This window comes from Anolis sagrei, chromosome 7 (genome assembly GCF_037176765.1).
Source record: "Anolis sagrei isolate rAnoSag1 chromosome 7, rAnoSag1.mat, whole genome shotgun sequence".
In the NCBI taxonomy this organism is placed as follows: domain Eukaryota; kingdom Metazoa; phylum Chordata; class Lepidosauria; order Squamata; family Dactyloidae; genus Anolis; species Anolis sagrei.
The window spans coordinates 42085816-42108340 of NC_090027.1; the positions used below are offsets into that span (position 1 = coordinate 42085816).

Consider the following 22525-nt stretch of genomic DNA (forward strand, 5'->3'; position numbering starts at 1 on the left):
CAGCCAGACATTTGTATTGCATTTTTAACAAAAACAAACAAACAGACAGACAAAACACAGAATTTGCAAGCTCGGGAGTTGATGAAATGTCCTTTGACCAGTATCTGGCCACTTGGAGTGCTTCTGGTGTTGCCACAAGAAGGTCCTCCATGGTGCATGTAGCAGGGCTCAGGTTGCATTGCAGCAGGGGGTCAGTGGTTTGCTCTTCTCCACACTCGCATGTCATGGATTCCACCCTGTAGCCCCATTTCTGAAGGTTGGCTCTGCATCTCGTGGTGCCAGAGCACAGTCTGTTCAGCGCCTTCCAAGTCGCCCCGTCTTCTGTGTGCCCAGGGGGGAGTCTCTCATTTGGTATCAGCCATTGATTGAGGTTCTGGGTTTGAGCCTGCCACTTTTGGACTCTCGCTTGCTGGAGTGTTCAAGCGAGTGTCTCTGTAGATCTTAGAAAACTATTTATTGATTTAAGTCATTGATGTGCTGGCTGATACCCAAACAAGGGATGAGCTGGAGATGTCTCTGCCTTGGTCCTTTCACTATTGGCTACTACTCCCCAGCGGATGTCAGGTGGTGCAATACCGGCTAGACAGTGTAATTTCTCCAGTGGTGTAGGGCGCAGACACCCCGTGATAATGCGGCATGTCTCACTAAGAGCCACATCCACTGTTTTAGCGTGGTGAGATGTGTTCCACACTGGGCATGCGTACTCAGCAGTAGAGTAGCATCGCGCAAGGGCAGATGTCTTCACTGTGTCTGGTTGTGATCCCCAGGTTGTGCCAGTCAGCTTTCGTATGATATTGTTTCTAGCACCCACTTTTTGCTTGATGGTCAGGCAGTGCTTCTTGTAGGTCAGAGCACGGTCCAGAGTGACTCCCAGGTATTTGGGTGCGCTGCAATGCTCCAGTGGATTCCTTCCCAGGTAATCCTCAGAGCTCGGGGTGCTTGTCTATTCTTAAGGTGAAGGGAAAGCATTTGATTGCTGCAGATAATGGGATGTAAAGTCTGATCTTAGGAAGATGACAACTCATGTGTTGCCCATCTTTTGGGCATTGCCTACCGCTTTATTGAAATTGGTTTGAGGTAAGGAGCAAGTCCCTCCCCTGTTGACGTTTGGTGCCATCAAGTCAACTTTGTTGAACATTCAAGCTGTGAAGAAGAGGTGCCAGGGTGCATTTACACTGTAGAATGAATGCAGTTTGGCATCACTTGAAGTGCCATGGCTGAATATCATGGAATCCTGGGAAGTGTAGTTTGGTTCATTCTTGGGCAGCGAAGGCTAATGGCCTTGTGAAACTGCAACCCCTGCAATACCTTAACTTACTTACTTAACGTAAGTAAGTAAGTAAGTACTTACTATGAGGGATTGCCTCATAGCCTGAGGATGATGGTCCTCCAAGTATAGTGTCTTGGCGGTGGGTCTGTAGGTGGCTCTGGAGCCCTATTCTTGACCCACATGTTCTCCCACAGTGAGGACATTGGTTTGCAGGTGGAAGGTGGTCCCGGTCAGGGTTGGCTTGATGCACCTTCTTCCTCTTGGTACACTTTCTCTCTTCCACCCTCCATTCATGCCTCTTTGAATTCTGCAGCACTGCTGGTCACAGCGGACCTCCAGTTACAGCCCTCAAGGGTCAGGGCTGCCCAGTTCTCGGTGTCTATGCCACAGTTTTTAAGTTTGGTTTTAAGCCCACCTTTGAATCTCTTTTTCTATCCACCAACATTACGTTTTCCGTTCTTGAGTTCAAAGTAGAGTAACCACTTTGGGAGATGGTGACCGGGCATTCTGACAACATGGCCTTCAGTCCGTCAGAGTTGATGGCTGAGGAGCATCGCTTCAATGCTGGTGGTCTTTGCTTCTTCCATCACGCTGACATTTGTTTGCCTGTCTTCCCAAGAGTTTTGCAGGATTTTCTGGAGGCAACGCTGATGAAATCATTCCAGGAGTTGAGTGTGACGTCTGTAGAACACATTTCGCAGGCATATAATAGGGCTGGGAGGACAACAGCTTTATAAACAAGCACCTTGGTATCCCTACGGATGTCCCCGTCCTCAAACACTCTCTGTGTTGTGACTCAACTGGAATCACAGAGTGTCTCTGATGAGGATGATGGGACTCAGGTTCATAGTCTGGTTCAAAATGTCCCTGTTATAGGCAGTGAGGAACTGCAGTTTCCCACAGCAAGGAATACGAGTGTTGATACTGAAAATAGCCAGGTGCATTTGCAGATGGTCTCAGAGAAGGAGGACAGTTCTCAGCCCGATAAGAAGCAAGCAGGGAAACAAGCTGATACTAACGAACAGATTGACCTTGACGAAATGGGAACCTTAGATCGGGCTGACCGTATGGAATTCCGAGTTCAAAAGGGTGTGAGAATAGCTAACAAGAGGGAGGCCAGAGACCAAAGAAATGCCTTCATGTTTTGCAAAGGGTATTAAGCAGTGTGTTTGAGACCAAACCTTTGTCAAAGCAACTTTTCATTTAACTAAGAAACTTGCCTTTGTTTGTCTGGATTATCTTGCAGTTCTTGTGTTCATGGTTTCAGGAATTGGTCATGTTCTCTTGGGTTTTTGCTTTGCTGGTGCCTTTTTGGGTTAAGCTTCAAAGTGCTATATTATATTTATCTTTTGGAACATTAACCTTTGCCTTTAAGAACTTTTTACCTTTTATTTTTAATAAAATAATGCTGTGTGCAGTTTGGTGTTTTCAGCAAGGTGAATCTACTCTAAGGTGTAACACTCTGCTTCATTCGGAAGAATGCTGCACTTGCAGAGCTCAGGCGGTGTTGCATTTCAGAGTCAATGTTGACTTTTGTGGAAAGGTGGCTGCCAAGGGATGTTACCCTCTTCTGTGAATTCATATAACATACAGTTTGTCCCTTAGGTTCAAAGCCCTGGCTCTTCAGAAATGAAGCAGGGAGAGAAAGCAGAAGTGTCCACGGGATGCGGTGAGTCATTTGACAAGATTGTGTCCAGGTTTCAGGAAAATTAGTTAATAGGAAGACATTGAACTTTTATCACTGAGGGCTGCATTGTGTTCTAACATCTAGGAACTGCCTCTTTCTTTATGTCTCCCAATGCTTTTCTCTCTCTAGGGCCATCCAAAAATGAAGCCCAGAATACTACTTGTGTGTGTAGATATAGATATATACTTTCTCCTTCTTCTTCGCCATGCAAGGACTGGGCTGTGGCACAGCTAGTTAGTAGCCAGCTGCATTAAATTGCAGCTGATCGAGAGGTCATGACTTCAAACCCAGCCTGGGTCAGAGTGAGCTCCCGACCATTAATAGTCTAGCTTGCTGTTGACCTTTGCAGCCTGAAAGACAGTTGCATCTGTCAAGTAGAAAATTTAGATACCGCTTTATGTGGGGAAGGTAATTTAACTAATTTATGACACCATAAAACCTTCCAGCAGCATGCATAAGAATGAGGAAGTACTCCATCAAGGACTTGGTGTCACAAGTGGACGGTGAAGCGGCAGCTCACGCTGTGGACGGAATCGAACATACCCTCATGAAGCTGGAAAGCTGGAATGTTAAACTGCTTCTGTGTCAGTCTATATATGTTTTATGTCTAATGGCATTGAAAGTTTGCCATGTATATGTGCATTGTAAGGGGTGAGAAGGATGGAATATAAATACTGTAAATCTATATAAATAAAAATGTAATGTAATGTTTGTGGGATTAACATAATTTAAAAACCACTGGACGAATTGACACCAAATTTGGACACAACACACCTATCAGGCCAACAAGTGACCATCACTCATAAAAACACTGGAAAACACCACAGAAGAGACTTAAAAAGCCAAAAAATGAAAAATACATTACAACGCATGCGTAAAACCACACACACACACACACACATATATGCAAACAACATATATACACATATACCAATATATATACACACACATATACACAGAAAGGGGGAGGGAAGGAAGGAAGGAAGGAAGGAAGGAAGGAAGGAAGGAAGGAAGGAAGGAGAGAAGGAAAAAAAGAAAGAGGGAAAGGAGAAGGGAAGGAGAGAAGGAAGGAAAGAAAGAAAGGTAGAAAAGGGAGGAAGGAGAGAAGGAAATAAAAAAGTGAAAGAAGGAAGGGAAGAGAGAGGGAGGGAAGGAGAGAAGGAATGAAAGAGAGAAAGAGGGAAGGAGGGAATGAAAAAGACAAGGAAGGATGGAACCAAAGAACACAGAAAGGGAGCAAAGAAACAGGTAGAGAAGGATGAAAGAAGAAGGGAAAGAGGAAGGGAAAGAAAAAGAGGGAATAAAGGAAAGAGGGAAGGAAGGAAGGAAGGAAGGAAGGAAGGAAGGAAGGAAGGAAGGAAGGAAGGAAGGAAGGGAGAGAGAGAAAGGAGAGAACGAGGGAGGGAAGGTTGGCCACAGCAACGCGTGGTGGGTACAACTAGTAAGTAAATAATAAGTAAATAATAAATAATACATTTTGAAGGAGCACTTCTGAGTTTCAGATGGAATTCTTTTCCAAGCACGAGTTGGAGAAATATATCTATGGTCTTTTAGCAATGAAGGGGGGGGGGGGGGGAGGATGGATGCGCAAATGCTCCATTTGTCATTTTCCCTATCATTCAATTTTGCTCGAGCATTCAACATCTTCTGCCATTTCTCTTCCAGCAATTCCTTGCACCATTCGGAGGAGCTTGGTGCTCCTTGGGATCCTCATTTTGCTAATAGGAACAGGGATCGGGATCTGGTTTTGGGGTGAGTCGATTCCCCTCTATCCCTAATCAACTTTCCTTACTTTTCATAACTTTCCTCATTCACCCTTTTCTCATTTTCCGTCCCATTTAGTAAAATCTCTGCCAAGTCGCTTCCACCGTCAACCCTTCCAAGACTCAGCGGATAGTTTAGCAAGATGCACAAATGTTACAACGGAAATGGAATGGGACCCCCAAAACCCCTTTGGAAATGCCGGTGGGAAGAAAGGTTTGGAATCATCCTCCTCCCTTCCTTTTGTTTCTTCTTCCTCCTCCTCTCCTTCCTTTCCTCTTCCCCTTCCTTCCCTTTGTCCTTTTCTCCATCCTTCTTCTTTCTCTTTTCCTCATTCTTCCTGCCCTTCCTTCCTTCCTTCTCCCCCATCTCCTCCTCTTCTCCTTCTCCCCATCATCAATGTAAACGTTATTTATTTTGGGTTGTTGTAGGTTTTTCGGGCTGTCTGGCCATGTTCTAGAAGCATTCTCTCCTGACATTTCACCTGCATCTATGGCAGGCATCTGCAGAGGTTAGAAACTAGGAAAATTGGGTTTATATATCTACAATCCACGTTGCTGTGGCCCAGTCTGTGTATATGTGTTTTGTGTGTGTATATATGCATATATGTGTGTTTGCATATATATGTGTGTGTGTGTGTGTGGTTTTGCGCATGCACTGTAATGTTTTTTTTTTTGGCTTTTAAAGTCTCTTCCACTGTGTTTTTCAGTGTTTTTAGGGATGATGGTCACTTGTTGGCCTGATAGGTGTCTTGTGTCCAAATTTGGTGTACATTCGCCCAGTGGTTTTTTAGTTACATTAACCCCACAAACGAACATTACATTTTTATTTATATAGATGGAATGGTGTCTGGGGGTAGAAAGAACTCTTGTCTGCTTGAACTAGGTATAAACGTTTCAGTTGGCCACCTTGATTAGCATTTGATGGCCTAGCAGTTTCAAGGTCTGGCTTCTTACTACCTGGGGAAATCTTTTGTTGAGAGGTGATTAGCTGTCCCTGATTGTTTCCTGTCTGGAGTTCCCCTGTGTTTGGGTGTTGTTTTACTCTTACAATTTTAGAGTCTTTTTTTAATACTGGTAGCCAGATTTTGTTCATTTTCATGGTTTCCTCCTTTCTGTTGAAATTGTCCACATGTTTCTTGTGGATTTCAATGGCTTCTCTGTATAGTCTGACATGGTGGTTGCGAGAGTGGTCCAGCATTTCTGTGTTCTCCAATAATCTGCTGTGTCCAGGTTGGTTCCTCAGGTGCTCTGCTATGGCTGACTTCTCAGGTTGAGTTAGTCTGCAGTGCCTTTCATGTTCCTTGATTCGTGTTTGGGCAATGCTGCTGCGTTTGGTGGTCTCTCTGGAGACTTGTCCACAGCTGCATGGTACACGGTAGACTCCTGCAGAAGTGAGAAGATCCCTCTTGTCCTTTGCTGAACGGAGCATTTGTTGGATTTTCTTAGTGGGTCTGTAAATAGTTTGTAGGTTGTGTTTCCTCATCAGTTTCCCTCTGTGGTCAGTGGTTCCCTTGATGCTTGGCAAGAACACTTTTCCTCTGTCTTGACTCTTGTGGCTTGTTCTCAGTCTTGCAGCTCTTCTGATGTCTGTGGTGGAGTCTCCATTGGCCTGGAGAGCCCAGTTGAGGTGGTTCAGTTCCTCTTGGAGGAGGTGGGCTTCGCAGATTGTGGTCGCTACTCAAGAAAGTTCAGGCTGCTGGGAGTTGAAGTCCAAAACACCTGGAAGACTAGAGTTTGTGGATCATTGTGCTTGATGAAGGGCACAAAGTGCAGTGGAAGCATAAACCCTTTGGAGATTACGCCATCCCTTGCACCTATCTCCTTATCTCCAAAACTAATAGTAATTGTACTTGTGCGTCCTTTTAGTGGCTTGTTTTTGGGTTGCCTTTCCTGCTCTCCGGACTCTTGAAATGAGTCCGGTTTGTGTGCTCCTCTCCTTCCATCTCCCCCCATGCCTTTTCAATCGGGGGGCCAATTGGTTTCACAAATGAGGACCCCACGGTGCCAAGGTGGATTTGTTCCGGGCCTGTGGTTCCCATTGGCCTATAAAGCCCAATTTAGGTGGTTCAGTTCACCTTGGAGGTTGTTGTTTATTCATTCAATCATTTCCGATGCTTGGTGACCTCCTGGACCATCCTAGGCCATAGCTCCCTGTTGGCCGTGGTCAAACCCAGCTCCTTCAAGGTCAAGCCAGTTACTTCAAGGATACCATCCATCCGTTTTGTCCTTGGTCGGCTCCTCTTCCTTTTTCCTTCCATTTTCCCCAGCATCATTGTCTTCTCTAAGCTTTCCCGTCTTCTCATGATGTGGCCAAAGGACTTCATCTTTACCTCTCATCTCCTTCCCTCCAATGAGGATGGAGGATGGACTGGTTGGATCTTCTCGTGGTCCAAGGCACTCTCAGGATTTTCCTCCAACACCACAGTCCAAAAGCATCTCTCTTCCTTCGCTCAGCCTTCCTTATGGTCCAGCTCTCATATCTATAGGTTACTACGGGGAATACCATTGCTTTTACTTGGAGGATCTTGGAGGAGTAAAGATACACCAAGAGGAAAAGGGTTCAACCTCTGAGTATGCCTGCCATAGATGCTTCAGGAGAGAATGCTTCTAGAACATGGCCATACAGCCTGAAAAACCTACAACGACTCAGTGATTTCGGCCATGAAAGCCTTCGACAATATATTATTTATTTTATTTTAGTATTTTTCAGAATCAACCAAGGTAACTTCTTGCTGGAGGGCCAGGTGGAGGGTCTACCCAACCGGCTTCTTCTGTGCCATGAAAACTGGGACCTCTCCTTGGGGATCCTCATCTGCCGACAACTGGGCCACTTCCAGTGAGCAAACCTGACTTTCCTTCCTTTGCATTCACCTATAATTTTCCATGGTGCAGTGGGTTAAACCCTTGTGCTGGCAGGACTGCCAACCAAAAGATCAGCGGTTCAAATCCGGGGAGTGAGGTGAGCTCCCGCCTGTCAGCTCTAGCTTCTCATGCAAGGACATGAGAGAAACCTCCCACAAGGATGGCAAAACAACTTGGCAATGTGCCCTGGGCAACGTCCTTGCAGATGGCCAATTCCCTCACACCAGAAATGACTTGCAGTTTCTCAAGTTGCTCCTGACACGTTCTTGGAATTTCCAACCCTTTGATTTAAAATGGTGGGTGACACTCTTTCCCTCCCTGTCCCCTGCTGCAGACTCACCCACCACAAAGGGGTCAACCTCACAGACGTGAAGGTGGGCATCACCCAAGAGTTTCTGCAGGTTTCACCCAACTGGAAGGAGAACGCCAACGAGAGATGGCAGATCAGGTGGGTAAACAGGCAGGTAGGCTCTTGGGTCATCAGGTGGAGGTGAGTCCTCTTTGGGGGGACTTACATCTGGTGGGGGTTTTGGTCCTTCTACCTTATAGTTAGTTTTATATAGAGCTAGGAACATGGTTGGCCAACTGTGTTGTGATCAAGGAAAGTCCTCAACCCTGGACCTCATTTAAATTGAACCAAAACGCTGCCCCAGTTTTGTTTGATGGCAGGTCAGGTGTGTAAACAGGCAGGTAGGCTCTTGGGTCATCAGGTGGGGGGGAGTCCTCTTTGGGGGGACTTACATCTGGTGGGGTTTTTTGGTCCTTCTACCTTACAGTTATCTTAATATAGAGCTTGGGACATGGTTGCCCAACTGTGTTATGATCAAGGGAAGTCCTCAACCCTGGACCTCATTTAAATTGAACCAAAACGCTGCCCCAGTTTTGTTTGATGGCAGATCAGGTGAGTAAACTAAACAGGCAGGTAGGCTCTTGGGTCAGCAGGTGGAAGGTGAGTCCTCTTTTGGGGCTCAGTCTGAACCCTTACACCTGGCTTTTTGGTCCTCCTACCTTACAATTATCTTTATATAGAGCTAGGAACAGGGTTGGGGTTGAGGACTTAGTCAAAGGAAGTCCTCAACCCTGGACCTCATTTAGGTTGAACCAAAACGCTGCCCCAGGTTTGTTCAAACTTGATTTAGGGTTAATTTTTAGCCTATGTTCTTGGAGAAGGGTCCATCATTAGCAAGTGCACATTACTTATGGATTTGGGGGTCATTTGGATGATTTGGGGAGGTGCTTTTCCACCCCATTTTTTGTTATTTGCCCGATCAACACCAGGTTTCCATGGCTGAGCTGGGATCTGAACCTGGCTCTTCAGAGTCTTAAAAGAATACTGAACTGATGGGAACTGATATTCAAGCTTTGTTTGCAGAGACTTCTTGGAATATTGCTCATAGCTACAGACCTGAGGGTCATTTTTCTCTGGGTATCATGGCATCTAATGACTGTTTTATTTTTATTTTTCAGGAGAAGATGCTCATCAGGTCGGATCGTGGCCCTTAAATGTTCTGGTAAGTCCTCACCTGAATCATAGAATCCTAGAGTTGGAAGAGACCTCATGGGCCATCCAGTCCAACCCCATTCTGCCAAGAAGCAGGAAAATCGCATTCAGAGCACCCCCAACAGATGGCCATCCAGCCTCTGTTTAAAAGCCTTCAAAGAAGAAGCCTCCACCACACTCCAGGGCAGAGAGTTCCACTACTGAACAGCTCTCACAGTCAGGAAGTTCTTAGATCATTGTATCCTAGAGTTGGAAGAGACCTTGTTGGCCATCCAGTCCAACCCCATTCTGCCAAGAAGCAGGAAAATTGCATTCAAAGCACCCACGACAGATGGCCATCTAGCCTCTGTTTCGAAGCCTTCAAAGAAGAAGCCTCCACCACACTCCAGGGCAGAGAGTTCCACTGCTGAACAGCTCTCACAGTCAGGAATTTCTTAGATCATAGTATCCTAGAGTTGGAAGAGACCTTGTTGGCCATTCAGTCCAACCCCATTCTGCTAAGAAGCAGGAAAATTGCATTCAAAGCACCCACGACAGATGGCCATCTAGCCTCTGTTTCGAAGCCTCCGAAGAAGAGTCTCCACCACACTCTGAGGCAGAGAGTTCCACTGCTGAACAGCTCTCACAGTCAGGAATTTCTTAGATCATTGTATCCTAGAGTTGGAAGAGACCTTGTTGGCCATCCAATCCAACCCCATTCTGCCAAGAAGCAGGAAAATCACATTCAAAACACCCCCAATAGATGGCCATCCAGCCTCTGTTTAAAAGCTTCCAAAGAAGGAGCCTCCACTACACTTCGAGGCAGAGAGTTCCACTGCTGAACAGCTCTCCCACACAGTCAGGAAGTTCTTCCTCATGTTCAGGTGGAATCTCCTTTCTTGTCGTTTGAACCCATTTTTCCGCGTCCTAGGGCAGCAGAAAACAAGCTTGCTTCCTGCTCCCTATGCCTTCCCCTCACATACTTTTATACATGGCTATCATGTCTCCTCTCCGCTTTCTCTTCTTCAGGCTAAACATGCCCAGCTCTTTAAGCCACTCCTCATAGGGCTTGTACTCCAGACCCTTGATCATTTTAGTCGCCCTCCTCTGGACACATTCCAGCTTAGAGTCAATATCTCTCTTGAATTGTGGTGCCCAGAATTGGACACAATATTCCAGGTGTGTTCTAACCAAGGCAGAATAGAGCATGGGGAGCATGACTTCCCTAGATCTCTAGACACTATGCTCCTCTTGATGCAAGCCAAAATCCCATTGGCTTTTTTTGCCGCCGCATCACATTGTTGGCTCATGTTTAACTTGTTGACCATGAGGACTCCAAGATCTTTTTCACACGTACTGCTCTCTGATCTGGTAATTGCCCTGTATTGATCCTACTTCCTCCTAAGAAACAGATTGTTCCTATCAGCTTAGACAGAAAGTATTTATTTATTTAGCACTAGCCGTCCCCTGCCACGCATTGGTGTTGCCCTGTGTGTATATGTGTTTTGTGTGTGTATATATGTGTTTACGCATACATAAGTGGTTTTGCACATACGTTGTAATGTGTTTTTTATTTTTTGGGGTTTTTTTAGTCTCTTCTGCTGTGTTTTTCAGTGTTTTATGAGTGATGGTCACTCGTTGGCCTGATACATGCATTGTGTCTAAATTTGGTATCAATTCGTCCAGTGGTTTTTGAGTTCTGTTAATCTCACAAATGAACATTACATTTTGATTTATATAGACTAGCTGTACCCGCCACGCGTTGCTGTGGCCAACCTTCCCTCCCTCTTTCTCTCCTTTCTTTCTTTCTCTCCTTCCTTCCCTTCCCTCCCTCTTTCCTTCCTTCCCTCTTGCCTTCTCTACCTGTTTCTTTTCTGGCTTCCTTTGCTCCTTGGTTCCATCCTTCCTTGTCTCTTTCCTTCCTCCCTCCTTTCCCTTCCTCTTTCTCTTTCATTCCTTTTCTCCTTCCTTCCCTCTTTCACTTTTTTTATTTCCTTCTCTATCTTTCTTTCCTTCTCTCCTTCCCTCCTTCTTTTCCTGTTTCTCTCCTTCCTTCCTTCCCCCTTTCTGTGCATGTGTTTTGTGTGTGTATATGTATATATGTGTGCTTGTGTATATATATGTGGGTTGTTATAGGTTTTTCTGGGCTATATGGCCATGTTCTAGAGGCATTTTCTCCTGACATTTCGCTTGCATCTATGGCAAGCATCCTCAGAGTAAACAACAGAGAGTAAACAATCAGGCACATCTAATCACCTCTCAACAAAAGATTGCCCCAGGCACTGCCAGGCTACCAAATGCTAATCAAGGTGGTCAGTTGAAACATTAACACCAAGCTCCAACAGACAAGAGTCCTTTGTCCCACACTGGTCATTCCAGATATATAAATCCATTTTCCTACTTCCAACAGACCTCACTACCTCTGAGGATGCTTGCCATAGATGCAGGCGAAACGTCAGGAGAAAATGCCTCTAGAACATGGCCATATAGCTCGAAAAAACCTACAACAACCCAGTGATTCCGGCCATGAAAGCCTTTGACTATATATATATGTGTGTGTGTATGTGCATGCATTTGGGGGGGGGGGGGTGGTTGGCTTAAGTCTCTTCTGTTGTGTTTTTCAGTTTTTTTATGAGTGATGGTCACTCTTTGGCCTGACTGGTGTCTTGTGTCCAAATTTGGTGTCAATTTGTCTAGTGGTTTTTGAGTTATATTAATCCCACAAATGAACATTACATTTTTATTTATATAGATGTCAGAAGCTAGTTGAGGGTAGACAGTGTTGGAAATAGCAACCTTCGAAGCCTTTATTTATTTATTTATTCATTTATTTATAACATTGATATTTCGTCCTTCTCAGCCCGAAGGGAACTCAGGGCTGAGCACAGCATATATAAGGGAAATATTAAATGCTGGGACATGATATCATTAGATGCATAGATGCATGTCTCATTATTAAAATACACCATTTGTAAATGTGTATAATTGGTAACCTATATTGTATGTACAGTTTGGCAGTTTAAAGACATGGTTCTTCAGTCTAACAGCTGAATTACCTGTGTGCCATTACATGAATGCTTATGAATATCACTTGTTCAGAGGGTTGGCTTCTAACAAGGTCATTATTTTCTTGACTAGTGGTTTTCAAAAGGTGGTCTCCACATGTTCACATTTGCCAAACGGACGTGACATCATTCTTACACTTTTCAATAAGGTTATGGTGCAGTTAATTGCAATAGGTTATGGAATTTCAAATAGGTTATGGAATTTCCAATAGACAGAAGGTCATACTCTCTCAATGAAACTTGGAAAATGGGGACTGTCCTGTTTAGTTCTGGGAAGCTAAGTTCTGGTGGAGCGAGAGGTGTCTCATTCATAGTTGGACTTGATGGAACGAGCACCAATAAAGGGCTTCCTAACCCAATGTGATGTGGAGAAGACCCTGGGATGGACACTCACATTCTCTCCTTGGAACATCTCAAGAGCTGGGATCTCTCCTCCTCTTTGAGTTCCTTGAAGACTAAGTCTTAGTCTTCCTTCTCTCTTCCTTGCAGAGTGTGGCATGAAGACGCCAGAGACAACTGGAAGGAAGGATCTCCTCTTGGGCCACCAGCCATGGCAGGTTGGTCTCCATCTCAACGGCAAGCGGGTCTGCGGAGGGGCTTTGCTGTCTCGCCAATGGATCGTCAGCACCGCCCACTGCATGGACAGGTAGCCTGGGCTCTAATGGCACAAAAGTCCTCAGTTCTGGACCAATTTGAGCCCAACAGACCATGATTGTCTTACTAATGGAAAGAAGGTGCTAAAAAGTCATTCGCTTGAAGCAGAACTGAAGAAAGTTTGCCAAAAATGGTAGTGATGGCACAAAGTAGGATCTGGCCCAACTGGTAGATCTTGAGACATTCTGAAGCTCAGCAAAGGTTTCCTGGTAGGCGTTATTTGAACTGATGTTGGGAGTAGCTTTTTGTGTAGGTCATGAGATAAAAGCAGGAGGAGAAGAAGTAGAAGTAGTAGCTGAAGCTACAAACAGAACTGCTTCTCTAAAAGGTTCTCTCTCATTACAGGAAAGGAGATTTCACCTCTACATTTGGATGAACTCCATAAGAGCTGTTCAACAATGGAACTCTGCCTTAGAGTATTAATGTGGTAGCCCATTGCTTACTTACATAGGCAATCCCTCGTAGTTCAAGGATAATTGTCTTCCAGATGTGGTGTCTTGGCAGTGGGTCCGTAGGTGACCATGGAGCCCTATTCTCGTTCCATATGTTCTCCAGCAGTGAGGACATCAGTTTCCAGACAGAAGGTGGTCCTGGTTGGGGTTTGATACACCTTCCTCTTGGCACATTTCTCCATTTCGTCCTCCATTTGTGCCTCTTCGAATTCTGCAGCACTGCTGGTCACAGCTGACCTCCAGCTAGAGCACTCAAGGGCCAGGGCTTCCCAGTTCTCGGTGTCTATGCCAGAGTTTGGCTTTGAGCCCATCTTTCAATCTCTTTTCCTGTCCTCCAACATTCTGTTTTCTGTTTTTGAGTCCGGAGTAGAGCAACTGCTTTGGGAGACGGTGGTCAGGCATTCGGACAACATGGCCGGTCCAGCAGACTTGATGGTGGAAGACCATTGCTTCAATGTTGGTGGGGTCTTTGCTTCTTCCAGCACACTGACGTTTGTCTGCCTCTCTTCCCAAGAGATTTGCTGGATTTTTCAGAGGCAGCGCTGATGGAATTGTTTCAGGAGTGGCGAATGACGTCTGTAGACAGTCCACGTTTTGCAGGCGTATAGAAGGGTTGGGAGGACAATGGCTTTATAAACAAGCATCTTGGGATCCCTACGGATGTCCCGGTCCTCAAACACTCTCTGCTTCATTTGGAAGAATGCTGCACTTGCAGAGCTCAGGTGGTGTTGTATTTCAGTGTCAGTGGTGACTTTTGTGGAGAGGTGGCTGCCAAGGGAGCAGAAATGGTCAACATTTTCTAATGTTACACCATTCAGCTGTATTTCTGGCATCGGAGAGGGATTGGCTGGTGACTGCTATAAAAGCGCTTTGGTTTTCTCAATGTTCAATGACAGGCCGAGCTTCTCGTATGCTTCCCGTAAGCCCATTGTACAGTCCTAGTAGGCATTCTTCATGTGTATCCAATTAGAAGTACATCCAGTCCTCAACATTTTTCAGGTCTAGGTTTTGCGGATTTGATTAATGTTCAATGAATTGTTGAAGGCTTTCATGGCTGGAATCACTCAGTTCTTGTGGGTTTTTTCGGGCTATATGGCCATGTTCTAGAGGCGTTTCTCCTGACGTTTCGCCTGCATCTATGGCAAGCATCCTCACCTCTGAGGATGCTTGCCATAGATGCAGGCGAAACGTCGGGAGAAATGCCTCTAGAACATGGCCATATAGCCCGAAAAAACCCACAAGAACTGATTGATTAATGTTCTGGTACAACTTTTGGCATAACCAAATCCACAAGAAAGCAAAGAAAAAGCCACTGGCACATAACCACTTTTGTTTTCTTCCTTCCATTCTAGTCCTCCTAACATTTCCAACTGGGTGGCCTTGGTAGGGCTTGGTCTCCCTGCCAGAAGCAAAGAAGAGGCTGGACAAGCGATGGACAAAATAATCCTCCACCCCAGCTACAACCCTGTGAACCATGACTACGACCTCGCCATGCTGAAGCTCAAGGAGCCACTGAGTCTCTCGGGTGGGTTTTGGCCAACTTTAGAGGCCTCTCATGGGAAAAGATTTAGGATATGATGGTCAAAAATGTCCTAGAGCAGTGGTTCTCAACCTGTGGGTCCCCAGGTATTTTGGCCTACAACTCCCAGAAATACCCGGCCAGTTCACCAACTGTTAGGATTTCTGGGAGTTGAAGGCCAAAACATCTGGGGACCCACAGGTTGAGAACCACTGTCCTAGAGATTCAGAGTGGAATCTTCCCTGTGGGTGGGATGGTTTGAATGCAGCACGCTTTGAATGCGTGCCATTCCAGAAGAACTAGTATTAACAGCTCAAGGTGGGAAAACAAAAACTCAAGATGGGAAAACACCAAGAGTTGACCTTTTGGGATGGTCTAAATGGTGACAGGATGTCCCCTCCTCTTCCCAGATGCCATCCACACTGTTTGTCTTCCTCCCTACCATCTGGACATTTCCAATGACAGTACCTGTTGGATCTCAGGCCAGGTCTATCCAAGACAAGAGAATTGTAAGTCACTTAAAGGACAATGGGAGCAGAATTAGAACAGCGTTTCTCTAGCTGGGGGTCGGGACCCCTGGGGTTCATTGGTGGGGTTCAGAATGCTCTTTGATTGTAGATGAACTACAAATCCCAGCCACTACAACTCCCAAATGTCAAGGTCTATTTTCCTCAATAGACCTTGACAGTCTCGATAAAATAGTAAAGAGCAGAGACATCACACTGGCAACAAAGATCCATTGCCTAGTCAAAGCCAAGGTCTTCCCTGTAGTCACCTACGGGTGTGAGAGCTGGACCTTAGGGAAGGCTGAGCGAAGGAAGAGAGAGGCTTTTGAGCTGTGGTGTTGGAGGAAAGTTCTGAGAGTGCCTTGGACTGCGAGAAGATCCAACCAGTCCATCCTCCAGGAAATAAAGCCCGGCTGCTCACTGGAGGGAAGGAGACTAGAGACGAAGTTGAAGTCCTTTGGCCACATCATGAGGAGACAGGAAAGCCTAGAGAAGACAATTATGCTGGGGAAATGGAAGGTAAAAGGAAGAGGGGCCGACAAAGGGCAAGATGGCATCCTTGAAGTGACTGGACTGACCTTGAAGGAGCTGGGGGTGGTGACAGCCGACAGGGAGCTCTGGCATGGGCTGGTCCATGAGGTCACGAAGAGTCGGAGACGACTGAACGAATGAACAACAACAACAATTTTCCTCAAATTCAACCAGTGTTCACATTTGGGCATATTGGGTATTTGTACCAAGTTTGGTCCAGATTCATCATTGTTTGAGTCCACAGTGCTCTCTGGATGTAGGTGAACTACAACTCCCACCAATCCCTTCCAGTATTTTCTGTTGGTCTTTAGGGTTCTGTGTGCCAAGTTTGGTTCAATTCCATCATTGGTAGACTTCAGAATGCTCCTTGATTGTAGGTGAACTATAAATACCAGCAACTACAACTCCCAAAGGAAAAAAATCAACCCCCCTCCCCCCCGGTACCACCAAATAGTATTCAAATTTAGGCATATGGGGTGCCAAATCTGGTCCAGTGAATGAAAATACATCCTGCATATCAAATATTTGCATTACGATTCATAACACTAGCAAAATTACAGTTACGAAGTAGTAATGTTATGGTTGGAGGTCAGCACAACATGAGGAACTGTAACAAGGGGTTGCGGCATTTGGAAGGTTGAAAAACCCTGAATTAGAAGTAGGGAAGGTTCCCAGACCATGAGGCTTGGCTTCACTGGAAAAAGGCGGAATTAAAGGATTTATGGGAGTTGTAAACATGTAGTCTTTTTCCAGGATTGCCTTCAGATTTGACTAGACATTGAAAATATTTTAATCTCCGACTTGAGGAAACCCAACTGCCTCCATTCCATTCCTTTGTATCACTATTTTTTTTCCAGCCACGATTCCCCTTGCTGAGATGTGGGGAGAAATGCCAGTGGTCCTACCAAGCCCCGAGGATTGCAACGGCTCCTGCGGAGATGCGGGGGAAATCACCCCGAGGATGCTGTGCGCCCATTATTTGGATGGCACCATTAGCACCTGCAAGGTAAATAAGACCATGGTGTTTGCAAATTGTGCAGGTGTTTCACGTAGAATCGGGGACTCTATTAAGAGGGCGATGTTGGGGGTCATCCAGCCAGACCCAAGCCCAGCTTCCTGATCATTCTAGCTCAGGAGTTGCATCGGGACTGTGGCGCAGCTGGCTGGGAGTCAGCTGCATTAAGATAGATGGGTTTCTTACCTGTAACCGTGTTTCCTCTAGTGGTACCTGTGAAATCCACACATATATGGGTTTCAGCACCTGCGCAGACAGTTTCGGAACTTTCTGGAATTTAAAAGATACTTATTGGCGATAGCCCCGCCCATTCTCCCGATAACATAAATAGCTAGTAGGCGGGGCTACCGCTCCAGTTCCTCAGCCGCAGTGAAGCAGCCCAGGGTACTGGAGCATGACGTCCTGTGGGGAGGATGAGCGGGGATGTGTGGATTTCACAGGTACCACTAGAGGAAACACGGTTACAGGTAAGCAACCCATCTTTCCTCTGTGTGGTCCTGTGAAATGTGCACATATATGGGTGACTTGCAAGCTATCAACCTTGGAGGTGGGCGTCATGCCACACACGAAAACAACACCGCTTTCCCAAAGGCAGTGTCTCTTTTGGACAGGACATCTACCTTGTAATGGCTGACGAAGGTGGAAGGAGTCGCCCAGGTGGCCGCACGGCAGATTATTATTATTATTATTTAAAAGTTTTGTATCCCGGCCTTCTCACCTCTCTTGAGGGACTCAGACCGGTTTCCAACCATAATATCACATACAATCAATAAAACATCATAATACATATTACAGTAAAACATTACAACAGCAATTACAATCAATAACTATAATGGTCAGTCGTCACACTAAAATCATTGCTCATCATCCTCCATCCACATCTCAGGGTGTTGGCTCACTCGTCGAATGCCTGTCTCCATAACCAAGTCTTCACCTGTTTCCTAAATGTCAGGATAGACGGGGCGGTCCTGATTTCCAGTGGGAGAGATTTCCAGTCGAGGGGCCACCACCGAGAAGGCCCTGTCCCTCGTCCCCACCAGACGCGCTCTCTAGGCTGGTGGGACCGAGAGCAGGGCCCCTCCAGACGATCTTAATAATCTTGATGGTTCATAGGGCAGAATACGTTCGGAGAGGTAAACAGGGTCAGAGTCGTTTAGGGCTTTATAGGTTAACACCAGCACCTTGAATTGTGCTCGGAAGCTAATTGGCAGCCAGTGGAGCTGGTGTAACAGTGGAGTGGTGTGCTCCCTGTACCCAGCACCCATTAGTAGTCTGGCTGCCGAGCGTTGGACTAGCTGCAGCTTCCGGGCAGTCTTCAGAGGCAAGCCCACGTAAAGAGCATTGCAGTAGTCTAAATAGATGTCCTCAATAGGGACTCCCTTGAGAAACGCTCGCAATGCAGCCACAGATCTATTTCCCCCCACACTGGGAGCATTTTTTAAAGACAGCCGCCATTGTTAAAACAAAAGAGGGGCGGTTGATACAAGCCTGAAAGTCGTCAAACGGTCCGGGGTCAATCGGATGGGACTCCGGAGCTTCCTCCCCTTTGTTGGCAGTCTTTAGGAAGAACTTGGAAGACCTGACTGTTCCAATGTGCCTTTCCAGAATAGGAAAACTCCAGTAACATGTCCCAGAAGCACTTTAGTAGAGTTTAAGATTGCCTGCACACTGCACTTACCCTAAAATCCGATATACCACCTGTCACATCAGCACTTTTAACCTGTGCCCATTACATTTGGCCCGGGCCTAGTTTTATTGTGTTTCGGTGTATTGTTTTTATTGTTTTGTTGTTTGATATTGCTTTGATTGTTTTTTTTTAAATGATTTTTATTAAGGGTTTTCATCATATTACAAAAATGTGCAGAAAAAAACTGGATATAGGATGTGAATGGAACAGGGGGGGATAGGGAAGGGGAGGGGTGGGACAAAAGAAAAGGAAGGAGGGGGGATAGAATTAGGGAAGGGAAGAAAAGAAGAGAGGGAAAGAAAAAGAAAAAGAAAAGAGGGGAAAAAATAGAATAAATAAAAGTAAATAAATAAAGAGGATTGGAGACAGATGGTCAATGTCTCTCTCGTTGACTCCCTTCATATCTTCCGAGTGGGAATTCCTTTTCCTTCTCTCGTCCTTATCTTCTTTGTCATTCTCTCTTCTGCTTATTCATCTGTGCTGTTACTTATGTGATCGGTGAAATTTATCACTTTTGTCCAATCAGTTTCTTTTATCGGGGTTCCTTTACTTTTGGTAATCAAGTACGTTAATCTGCCCATGTTTTTGATGTCTAGAACTTTCTCGATCCAATCCTTTATTTCAGGGGTTTCTTCTTTCTTCCAGTTTCGCGTAGCATATTCTTGCCACCGTAGTCATTAAGAAGAGCAATTTGTCTGTGTTTCTTTCCATTTTTGTATCTAGTATTCCTAGCAGGAATATTTCTGGTTTAAATTGTAATTTCACATTTAGGATTTCCTGTATTGTTTTATGAATTTTTCTCCAATATTTTCTTGCTTTTGGACACGCCCACCACATGTGGTAGTAGGTGCCCTCCATTCTCCCACACTTCCAACATTTGGGGTTTACATTTTTATACGACTTATTTAATTTTTTGGGGGTCATATACCATCTATGGGCTACCTTTAGCCAATTTTCTTTTAGATCTATTGCGTAAGTGTATCTAATCTTTGTTCTCCAAATCTTTTCCCAATCTTCTTTTTTGATTGATCTGCCCAGATTTTCATTCCATCTTTTCATATACTTTTTCTCTCCATCCTTTTCTGAGTTCCATTCAAGTATTTTCTTATATAGCTTTGTTATTATCTTTCTATTCGAGTTTAATATCTTGTCCCAAAAGGTGTCTTGTTCTTGGAACCCGTGTATATTATCCTTCTTGTAGCATTCAGTTATTGCTTTGATTGTTTTGATTTGCTTTAAGTTGTGTATTTGTTATGCTATGTTTTTATTGAGGCCTTGGCCTTTGTAAGCCGCATCGAGTCCTTCGGGAGATGCTAGCGGGGTACAAATAAAGTTAATAATAATAATAATAATAATAATAATAATAATAATTCAACAGAGTCCAAATCAGTAAGCCAAGAGTGGTCAAAGTCCAGTCAGAGTCCAAAAACTGTATTTAAAACAAAAACGAGGCTAGTACAAAAACGGAGGAAAGTTCCTAACTGCTGCTGCTTGTGGCAGAAAGAAAGAACTGGAGCGGCAGCCCCGTCTATTTATGTTATTGGGAGAATGGGTGGGACTACCGCCAAAAAGTATCTTTTAAATTCCAGAAAGTTCCGAAACTGTCTGCGCAGGTGCAGAAACCCATATATGTGTGCATTTCATAGGACCACGCAGAGGAACACTACTGACCGAAACGTCATGAGTTCGAAGCCAGCCCAGGTCGGAGTGAGCTTCCGACAAATTTGTGTAGCTTGCTGCTGACTTTTGCAGCCCAAAAGACAGTTGCATCTGTCAAGGAGGAAATTTAAGTACCGCTTAGGCGGGGAGGCTAATTTAGCTAATTTATGAGGCCATAAAAATCTCCAGCAAGCATGCAAATAATGAGGAAGTACTTCATCGGTGTCACAAATGGACGGTGAAGTAACACCTCCCCTTGTGGCCAGAAAACCGTCATGAAAAAGCTGGAATGTTAAATAGCCTTTATATATGTTGTATGTCTATGGCATTCAATGTTTGGCATGTATATGTACATTGTAATCTGCCCTGAGTCCCCTGCAGAGTGAGAAGGGCAAAATAGAAATACTGTAAATAAATATATAACAATTGTTCCAGGAACCATTTACATAAACGTAGTAGGCATCACACTTTTGCAGGGGTGAAGCCCAATGCTCCAACCACTATGCAGCTCTGCCTCTCTAATTAAAAGGCAGGATTGTAAGAAGCAGGCATTGCAATTAAAGTGGCATCATAGTGCCATCGCTGGAAGGGTCCCCGGACATCAATGTGCCTCTCGTGTCTTGTTTCGCAGGGAGAAAGTGGTGGCGCACTGGTTTGCCAGCATGAGCGCATGCAGCATTTAGTGGGCATCCGAATCCAGGACGATGGGTGCAAACGGTCAAACGGGCCTGGACTTTATACAAAAGTGGTGTCACTTCTGGACTGGATCCATCGCGTCATGGAAGCGGATTAAGATTGAGTTGGAAGAGCAAGCATTGGCCAACTTTGGCCCTCCAGGGGTTTTGGACTTCAACTCTGCAGCTGCAAGGCTGTTCAATGTTAATCAAGGTGGTCAATTGCAACCTTCACGCTTCCTTCCAACAGACAAGAGTTCTTTCTCCCACCTTCCAACAAAGGATTCCCCCAGGCAGGAAGCAGCCAAGCTCTGAAGCTGCAAGGCCATTCAATGCTAATTAAGGTGGCCAATTGTAATATTCACACTTGTCTCCAACAGACAAGAGTTCTTTCTCCCACCTCCCAACAAACGATTCCCCTAGGCAGGAAGTAGCCAAGCTCTGAAGCTTCGAGGCCATCCAATGCTAATCAAAGTGGCCAATTGCAACATTCACTTGCCTCCAACAGACAAGTTCTTTCTCCTACCTCCCAACAAAGGATTCCCCCAGGCAGGAAGCAGCCAAGCTCTGAAGCTGCAAGGACATTCAATGTTAATCAAGGTGGCCAATAGCAACATTCACTCTTGCCTCCAACGGACAAGAGTTCTTTCTCCCACCTCCCAACAAAGGATTCCCCCAGGCAGGAAGCAGCCAAGCTCTGAAGCTGCAAGGCCATTCAATGCTAATCAAAGTGGTCAATTGCAACATTCACAGTTGCCTCCAACAGACAAGTTCTTTCTCCCACCTTCCAACAAAGGATTCCCCCAGGCAGGAAGCAGCCAACCTTTGAAGCTGCAAGGTCATTCAATGCTAACCAAGGTGGTCAATTGCAACCTTCACGCTTGCCTCCAACAAACAAGAGTTCTTTCTCCCACCTTTGACATCATTCTACAGATATATAAACCCAATTTTTCTCTCAATTTTTCACTGAGGATGCCTGCCATAGATGTGGGTGAAACGTCAGGAGAGAATGCTTCTAGAACATGGCTAGACAGCCCGGAAAACTCACCACAACCCAGTGATTCCAGCCATGAAAGCCTTCGACAGGACTTTGGGATAAAGGGTCGGGGAGACGGTGAGGTCGGAGGAGTGGGTCGGGCAGGCAGTGAGAAAAAGACACAAAGGAAAAGGAAGTCTTTTATTATTATTGTTATTACTATTAAAACTACTTGATTCTCGCCAAGGCGGCCGCCCTCCGCTCCGTGTTCTGGAACAAGGCTCGGATCAGGTTCTTGACCTCCGTCGCAGGGAACGCGGCCGCGAGAGGGCCCTTGCCGTCAGCCCACCTAGGAAAGAGAGGGAGGAGGAGATGGCGGAGGGGCAGTTAGGAGGTGCCAAAAAGACGAAAGGGAAAGCATTCTAGGTCCTTAGTGAGGGCAAAACATAATACAAAACAGGAGCTTTTTTGTTGAGTTCCAAGGCCAGAGAAGCAGATAGCAAAGACAGAAGAACGACTTGCCTCAGGGGAGCGTGCTTGCTCCAAGCAAAAAGTGGGCGCTAGAAACAATATCATACGAAAGCTGACTGGCACAACCTGGGGATCACAACCATACACAGTGAAGACATCCGCCCTTGCGCTATGCTACTCTGCTACTGAGTATGCATGCCCAGTGTGGAACACATCTCACCACGCTAAAACAGTGGATGTGGCTCTTAATGAGA

The 22525-nt window shown here is 45.5% G+C and overlaps 2 protein-coding genes across 2 annotated transcripts in view; one reads left to right on the plus strand and one right to left on the minus strand.

Annotated features, from left to right (window-relative positions):
• Positions 1-2031: 2031 nt before the first annotated feature.
• Positions 2032-20943, plus strand: TMPRSS5 (transmembrane serine protease 5). The gene is made up of 12 exons (XM_067470871.1): positions 2032-2361; positions 2876-2939; positions 4623-4709; positions 4800-4934; positions 7421-7556; positions 7917-8030; positions 9050-9093; positions 12617-12773; positions 14586-14758; positions 15163-15261; positions 16647-16795; positions 20782-20943. The coding sequence occupies exons 1-12, from the start codon at positions 2032-2034 to the stop codon at positions 20941-20943; spliced, it is 1650 nt and encodes a 549-aa protein (XP_067326972.1).
• A 1044-nt stretch (positions 20944-21987) lies between these two features.
• ZW10 (zw10 kinetochore protein) overlaps positions 21988-22525 on the minus strand; it is a 39234-nt gene continuing 38696 nt past the window's right edge. Inside the window, exon 16 of the mRNA XM_067470808.1 lies at positions 21988-22149. Within this exon, the coding sequence (XP_067326909.1) occupies positions 22029-22149 (121 nt within the window). The 3' untranslated portion in view covers positions 21988-22028. The remainder of the gene's footprint in view (positions 22150-22525) is intronic.